At 39.8% G+C, this 8,553-nt stretch overlaps 1 protein-coding gene across 4 annotated transcripts in view; it reads left to right on the forward strand.

The window, feature by feature from the left end:
- The window catches only part of Pde4b (phosphodiesterase 4B, cAMP-specific), a 430,380-nt gene extending 422,152 nt beyond the window's left edge, over positions 1-8,228 (forward strand). For all 4 annotated transcript variants that reach the window (XM_013020617.1, XM_013020618.1, XM_013020619.1 and 1 more), the window contains 4 exons: positions 996-1,150; positions 1,246-1,368; positions 2,046-2,228; positions 5,824-8,228. In XM_013020617.1, the coding sequence (XP_012876071.1) occupies positions 996-1,150; positions 1,246-1,368; positions 2,046-2,228; positions 5,824-6,189 (827 nt within the window). In that variant the 3' untranslated portion in view covers positions 6,190-8,228. The remainder of the gene's footprint in view (positions 1-995; positions 1,151-1,245; positions 1,369-2,045; positions 2,229-5,823) is intronic.
- Positions 8,229-8,553: the final 325 nt, after the last annotated feature.

Here is an 8,553-nt window from a genome sequence, read left to right on the forward strand (position 1 = left end):
CCTGCTCAAAAATGTGTGCTCATAATCACAGATAAACAGAACAAGGGTGTGCAAATGACCTCAGAGAATTCACTCTTTCTGAAAGTAATGGTATAGGAGTAGCATCCCCTGCAGTTAGCAACACATTGCTATCATATTGCTGTTACTCTATTTATGCATGTATTTAGGTATCTATTTATTTTTGAGACAGGCTACATTGTATTCTAGATTGATTTCAAACTTAAAATCCTCCTCTTGCATCAGTGCTAAGACTACAGGCATCTACCACCATGCCTGGCTTAACTCTGATAGGTGATTTCCTGAGTTTCATGACTGTATTCTCAGATACAGAGCTTTTCTAACAAAAGGTACCTGTGATATCCTTAGTATAAAAAGCATGCTAGAATCTATAGTTTGAATACACTGAACTTATTTCTAATATAGAGAGCCAGTAGACAGAAAATTGAATGCCAAAGTTTTTTTTATTAAAAAATGTTTAATTAGCATATTTATGAAAGAATTCCAAAACTACATTATGGGCATAAAACAAAATTTTACACCAACACACTATCTTTTGAAAATATGAAACACAGTTGCCAGAGGTTGGCAATTGTGAAGGTACTTCAGATAATCAGAATATACTTGGTAAAGTTTGTGGCATGTCTATTTTTATAAAAAAATGTTTATGATGACATAAAGGAAATTACAACTGAAACAAAAAGAAGAGGGAAAAATACTTAATTCTCCATCTGAGTAGAAAAAAATAAGATTTTAAGACAATGAATTTTAATGAATGAGAAAGTACCAACATCTCCTAAAACATTTTATTTTTTAGTTAGAAACTTCCTAGTTCTATTTGTATAGGCACAATGTTTCTGTATGAGGCAATGACTCTGGATGGAAACTCTTAAAATAATTTGAGCGAAACTCGATCTGATTTCACATGGAGGTAATGCAGTATCTCAATTACACAATTTTTATGGTATCTTATTGTCATGATGTTGTTAATCCATTAGATTCGGAACTTGCTTTGATGTATAATGATGAATCTGTGCTGGAAAACCATCACCTTGCTGTGGGTTTCAAGCTGCTGCAAGAAGAACATTGTGACATCTTTCAGAATCTCACCAAGAAGCAGCGTCAGACACTCAGGAAAATGGTGATTGACATGGTAAGGCTGTAGCCTCTCTACTTTCCTCATTAACTTTCGACCTTCTCTTTTGTGGACTGCATTTAATAAGAATCTTCCTTTTGTCTTTACCCAAGGTATTAGCAACTGATATGTCCAAACATATGAGCCTGCTGGCAGACCTGAAGACAATGGTAGAGACAAAGAAAGTCACAAGCTCAGGTGTTCTTCTCCTGGATAACTATACTGACCGCATACAGGTATTTGATCAAAGACAAACTCATCCAACACCATTTAGAAAAATGAAATATGAATTTGGTTAGCTGCATGTCCTAGAGGACTACTGGAGCATCTGGCTTATTTTAAGAAGAAGCTAAGGAAGATGGACATTTAAGTTTATCCTCTGATCAATTAGGAAAAGCATGACTACGCAATTACTTAGTTCTGAAAATAAGTTGCAATATCTATTTGTAATTGGGCACATGTGACTCCTCCTCCCCAAAGCTCATATCTGCATGTAAATCTTACCAACTGAAAGTTTGTTCTATCTGCTTTGGTTATACCAATTCCTGTCTTCTGGTCTCCTCTTTCCACAAATGAAAATCCTGACATCTACTTTGAGCAATTCTTTACATTTTTCCCAAATTGAGGGAAGGAAATGGTCTCCTCATCTGATCTGTAATGTTCCTTCTAGTTTTTAAATTAAAAAGCTATCACCCTAAGGAGAGATATATATTTTCCTTCAGGACCTTCTAATGGGAAATAACTACCCTTGGTTGGCACCATTGTCATTTTGCCTTTTTGGTGTATGCATCATCACTATACTGGAACAAAAGTGTTCTTGGATTTGGTACTAAGTGTACTGAGAGGGATAAGATGTTCTGACAGTATTTACTCTTAATTTTATGGGATTTCCAAAATTTAATGATTATTTCAGGTCCTTCGCAACATGGTACACTGTGCAGACCTGAGCAACCCCACCAAATCCTTGGAATTGTATCGGCAATGGACAGATCGCATCATGGAGGAATTTTTCCAACAGGGAGACAAAGAACGAGAGAGGGGAATGGAGATTAGCCCAATGTGTGACAAACACACAGCATCCGTGGAAAAATCCCAGGTATCTAAAATGAATGTTTTTGTAAAGACTCTGACCTGAGAAAATCCAGCTGACCCTTGAAGGCTGCTGTCTCTACTATTCCTTCTCTCTCTACTTTTCTTCTGTCTCTGTCTTCATCCAGAAGCTCAACTCTGCACCCTGGTTTTAAGTCTCTGCTATTATCTCTCCCTATTCTAGCACACTGCCACCATCATCAGAAATAATCAAAGTTTTCCCAAAGTTGCTTCTATGTCTATGTATTTGGAGATATTCAATCATCTTCTGGTTGTGCCAAAAGGTTCATGGTATTCTAATAGATAAAATACTCTGTGTGTGTATGTATGCACATGAAGAAATTTTTAACACTAATAACTGCAGAAGATGTAATATTAGAAAGCATTAAAAGGTCATTGTAATAAAAAAAGGCTTCAAGGCCCACTGAAATATCATTTTTTACAACAAATGGTCCGTGCCTCAGAATGAATTCATAGGATATTTGCAGTCTTTATCTCTCAAACACATTGACACACACACACACACACACACATACACTGATAGTGTTTTGGGTTAATTTCTTTCTCTTTCCTCATTACTGAAAAACACCAAATTTCACATATTTGTAATATCAATGTATTGTAGTTAGTATTTTGCTGCTTCTTAGAGAAAACCAACTAGATGACTTTAGTACCTGTAAGCGCAAAGTCTGAATGCTAAAAAAAATACATGGTAGTGTTAAACTAGTTAGGGCTGATTAATTTAGAGCTTTAACTGGGACAAGATATAAAGAATTCACTTTTTCTTAACAGTGACATTTTATGTGATGTTCTATGTGGTTTTTCCATGCATTTTCCTGTAGATTAACCTATGTAGACCCCTAAATAATTTTATGAAGTAGATAAAATAAATGTTTCCTATGTCAGGTGAAGAAGCTATTCTCATGCTTCATCTTGTTGGCTTCTTAAGGAGCCAACTGCCCTCTACCCGAGGAGAAGGAAAATAATGTAACCTAGGCAGAAAGTAACCCCAAAGAAAGTGAACCAAAAGACCATACAGACAGAAATCAAGTAGAAGAAAATATTTATTACCAGCAGAGCTGACAAAGCCAAGTTCTCATGAGGAAAGGGAGAAAATGGCAATGTTTGGATCCTTGGAGGCCCCTTTTATATTGTGGGGCCAGAAATGGGAGGCACCACTTGAGGATGGAACTTAGGTCTGCGAGGTGGGCATTTCCTTATATTTCCCCCCTTTAATATGTACAGTACTGTGCAGGGCGTATGGGGGAAGGTCTTGTCTTCTGGACCTACTTCCTGCTGAGAGAGGGCGCCGTGGTCAATGAAGGGGAGAGAGGCCATGCTAGGAACTACATGAAGTTGACCAAGGTCATGATGGTTATGGTGTTACTTGTCCAGAGCAGGGGCCTCTGGTTCCTCGATGATCGGGTCCAATCATTTTATCCATAGAGATAGGGGTCCAGTTAGCTCAGATATATATGAAGGTCCATCAGGCACATGACATTTAATGTGTCAGATGTGCATCCAATGTGGACCATACCCAAGGAGCAATGAAGCAGGGACCCCTGAGTACTTCACCCCTATACAGCAGGAAGTAACTCCAAAATAAATGACCCCCGTCCATCCCTCCCCCTATTTTTATTAAACAACAGAGTGGGGAATGTAAGCACTATGCCCACCTTTGGTCCTCAGCTCCACCCAGATCTGAGCTCCTCCCAGGCCTGGCGTTCCGCCATACAGCTGGCCCCTCCCTCTCTCTGCCCAGACCTACCTAGGCTCCCATCTATCTCACTTCCTACCCCCAGACCCTGCTGCTACCTAGATAGTGGAGGCTGCCATGTGCTCCCTCTTGGGTGAAATATGGCTCCTCTAATAAACCTTGTAATACTCTTTCTCCTGAGCCTGCCTGCCTCTGTGTGGTTCCCTGGGAAAGAGCTGATGGATCCTTTTACTAGGTCCTTCACTCTTCATCACTGAGGATAGGCCTTAGTGCTGCCATGACATCAACTCCCTCCTCTGATGGTCCCACTGATGGTCCAACTGGGCTCTGTCAGACCCTATGTCATTCATCTGCAACCAAGCTCTAAACTAGTAGTTCTAAGGATTCAAGAAAGGTGCTTATCCCATCTCTAAGAAATAAGCAGCTAATGGTTACTTCTCAAAAAACAAAATTCTTATTTCTTAGCAGAAACTTAGCAAATAATGAAGAGAAATGGCTCAGTATGTTCAGTTTATTCAATTTTCTCCATTGCCTGCTTATTTCTAACCCCTGGAAACCATCTTGAAAATAGCCCCTAAAATCCATCAAATGTCCTTAAAGAAGTAATAGAAAGGAAAAAGGAGTGGGCAGAAGCAAGAGAAATATCTGAATCATCCACAGTTAACTTTTCATAACCCACAAAATATATATGCCCAGACTTTGGCAAATCAAGTTAAGGCTAGAAAAGAACTATACAAAAATGTATGTGCACATGCACACACACACATATTTGTTTACATATACGTACACACATGTATGAAAGAGATACAAATGATCAAAATTCTTGCATATAGTTCAACTTGAATATATTAAATGGCTGGACAAATAACCCAAGTATCAATAGAGAAAAGTTTCCAGCAAGGGGACAGATGGCTATATAGTGTCCCATGGGGGTCATTGCTCATCTCCCCCTGAATCCCAAACCAGCATCTCTCCAGCTCCCCAGATCATGACAGGGGAATTCCATTCCCTCATTCAACTAGTGCCTATTCTGTCTCTACCTGCCCCCACCCTCAGTGTTTCCTGTTTGTCTGACAATGTAGAGGTCAGCCTAAGGCCAGGAGGCTAGCTCATGCAGGATGCATAGCCCCTGTGTAGACCATAACAAAGCCGTAAGCCTCAGATTTCTTCTCAGGAACACCAGCAAAAGGAACCGCTTAATTGTTTTTATTTTCCTCCTTTCTTAGGATGGAAATGAGTGTGTGTCCTATAGATCTAAAACAATAGCAGGCATGTCCACAGAGGGGATATTTGTTTAGGTCTTGAATGATTTTCAAGTGTTTTATGAAACTGCTCAACAAGCTAAATGCATTTCACAGAACTTGAGAGATTCCACACTAGTGGGCATATTTGAGACTCCTGTCATTTTGACACCACAGCATATTTTAAAGTGAGGAAGGGAGGAGGAGCTGTTAAGTCAGACCACTTTAGATTTGGGAATAAGGGAATATAAGTAGTGAATAAGTCATCTCAAACCAGTGTTGCTGCAAGACTTCATATCTGGTGTATAAAAGGAAAAGCAGTGTGGTAGTGACATAAACATGGGCTTTGGGATTAGATGGAGTTAGACCTAAGTACTAGCTATGCCATTCACTAGTTAGGTGACTTCTCCAAGATGTTTAACCTCAGTGAGTCTTAGTTTATTCCTTTGTAAATGACAGGCAACAGCTTTTCAGGATTAAGGGAGATCTACCATATAACCAGCATTTCAACAAAGGAATCCATTATTATTATTGATCTCTCTGTAAGGTTTTTATGGTTCTGTCTTTGTTTGGAAAGCAGAACAGCTTATTTGGTTTTCAGAGGCCCATGGAAATAACAAATCTGTGATCTTATTTGTCTCCAGGTTGGTTTCATTGACTATATCGTCCATCCATTGTGGGAGACCTGGGCAGATCTAGTACAGCCTGATGCTCAAGACATTCTGGACACATTAGAAGACAACAGGAACTGGTACCAAAGCATGATACCCCAGAGCCCCTCTCCTCCACTGGATGAGAGGAACAGAGACTGCCAGGGTCTGATGGAGAAGTTTCAATTTGAACTGACCCTTGAAGAAGAGGATTCTGAAGGACCTGAAAAGGAGGGAGAGGGCCACAACTATTTCAGCAGCACAAAGACACTTTGTGTGATTGATCCAGAAAATAGGGATTCACTAGGAGAGACTGATGTAGACATTGCAACAGAAGACAAAACCCCAATCGACACATAATCTCCTTCTCCCTGTGGAGATGTACTTTCCACCCTTGACAAGCATGCCAGCTATGCGGTAGGGCCAGCCTGCAATGACGGCTGAGGCCTGCATAGGACAAAGGCCATCTGGCCTTTCCAGTTACTTGAGTTTGGAGCCAGAATGCAAGGCCATGAAGCAAATAGCAGCTCAGGAAATGCCATGGTTGACTTGCCTTGCTTGCAAGCTTGGCAAAGAGCTGAAGCTTTATGTAGTAGTGGCGGCCAGTTCCCATCACAACTAAATGGCTTGAAAAATTGAAGACACAAAACTGAGAGATTTCTCTGCACTAAGTCTTGGGAACTTGTCCTGACTAGTGACTGAACTCACTAATAACTTCACTTATAAATCTGCTCACCTGTCTTCTTGTCTGCCAACCTGTGTGCCTTTTTTGTAGAACATTTTCATGTCTTTGAAATGCCTGTTGAATACCTAGAGTTTAGTACCAACTTCTATGTGGATAAGTACTTAAAATTGACATAAATTTTTTGACTCTTTCTGGGGGAAAAAAAGGAAAGAAAAGTCTTCCTTCTTTCTTGGGCAATATCTTTTGCTTTCCTACAGTTAACTTTTGCAAACACATAGAAAGGACACATTGCTAACCATATTCTACTTCCATCTTGGAGTCTAACTCTACCAAGGCCCTTGTAACTTAGATCTGTTTGCCTGCTTTGAACAGTACTTTTTTTCTCTGAAGTTTTGCTGTTTTGCTGTAAGCAAAATAAAGTTGAACAAATCAGGGGGTAGGAAGGGGCAGTTATATGGTTCGCTATTACCAGTCTGTGTAGGTCAGCTGAATAGAACAATGCGCCCCCTTGTGTCTTAGCCCCCTGTTAGTTGAACAGCCCTTTGCCCTGTTCTCGTTTGTAGCTTTTTTTTTCCAGGGCTGAGGACTGAACCCAGGGCCTGCGTGCACCGGGTGGGCGCCCTTCCGCTGGGCTAAATCCCCAGCCCCTTGCCCTGTTCTCTCTCACCTCCCATGACTCAACCCTGCCACTTGATGCTGCTGTCATTCTCTTGCATTGCCTTCTGCACTAGCACCTCCCCCTGGTTCCTGTTTATAACCATGTATTTATTATATAATGTAAATACTGTAATGTTTTGTAAGTTATTAATTTATATATCTAACATTGCCTGCCAATGGTGGTGTTAAATTTGTGTAGAAAACTCTGCCTAAGAGTTGCAACCTTTTTCTTGTAACATTTGTATGGTGTATTATATAACCCCAACAACACATAAGAGAGACATCTGGCCCCCTCCATAGTCAGGACAGGGAGGGGCATTAATTCCATGGATCTGCCCTCACCTTGTCTGACTTGCTAATTCTGCACAAGCCCTTTGTGAACCAGTTTTGCAAACAGGATTCTCACATTAGATACTAAGTGGTTTATACTGAGCTTTTACTTTTGTATTGTTTGATAGGGGTAGAGGGCAATGGACTATAGTTTTTAACCCATGTTCTATCCAAATCTGTATACACATGAATTGGGTTATACCTGGGTTCAGCTATCATTGTGGCTTCGGTTCAAAAAGCAACACTACATTTGCTCACAAGAGATTCTTCTGAGTGTTCCCAAACTACTGACTTTGAAGAGCTAGCCTCCTGCCTGCTCCTGATGCGGGAATGTCACCTTCAGATTCATTATGAGAGAAAACAATAAAACAATGTGAATTTTGATAATAAAATGTGAACTGGTGTAGTAAATTATGCAAATGTGAAGCTTCTTCTGATAACACTTGTTAGACCTCTTCCTTGTGTCAGTTTCAGTTTGTAAAATGTGTTTCATGCTTCAGTTCAGCATTGTGACTCAAGTTTCAGAAAATGGCACAGATGTGCATGACCAATGGGTTTGTATGTCTATTAACACCGTTGTTTCTGGTTGACAGTATATTGTTTTCAAAAGTTTCTCACAGTGTATGTTATAATATTAGAATTATATACATATATATATATTGTGCAAAAATGCATTCTTAAAAGACTTTTATATGAGCTGAATAAACAAAAGCATGATTAGCTTAGACTCTAGACCCAATTATTTGGCAGTTAGTTCTGATGTACTAACAAATCATTTTCCCTTTTCTCTCTCTTCTTTCCTACCATAACCTATTAAAAAGAAAAGGTAACCACTTTGTTCAGCCAGCATCATAAGTGAATTTTCATAATCTATGTCTAACAGTTCAGTTACTTGGACATTTTCACATTTTTCTTAGCCATCCACCCAGCTCAGGGAAGAGGTGGTGAAGGACAGCAAACAAAACTGTTTGTTCCTCTTGAGCCATTTCCTTCTATAAGAACCTTTAGAGTTTCAGATCTACTATGCAACTAAAGGGCATCTTCATTTTGTC

This window comes from Dipodomys ordii, unplaced genomic scaffold (assembly GCF_000151885.1).
Source record: "Dipodomys ordii isolate 6190 unplaced genomic scaffold, Dord_2.0 Scaffold51, whole genome shotgun sequence".
Taxonomy (NCBI): domain Eukaryota; kingdom Metazoa; phylum Chordata; class Mammalia; order Rodentia; family Heteromyidae; genus Dipodomys; species Dipodomys ordii.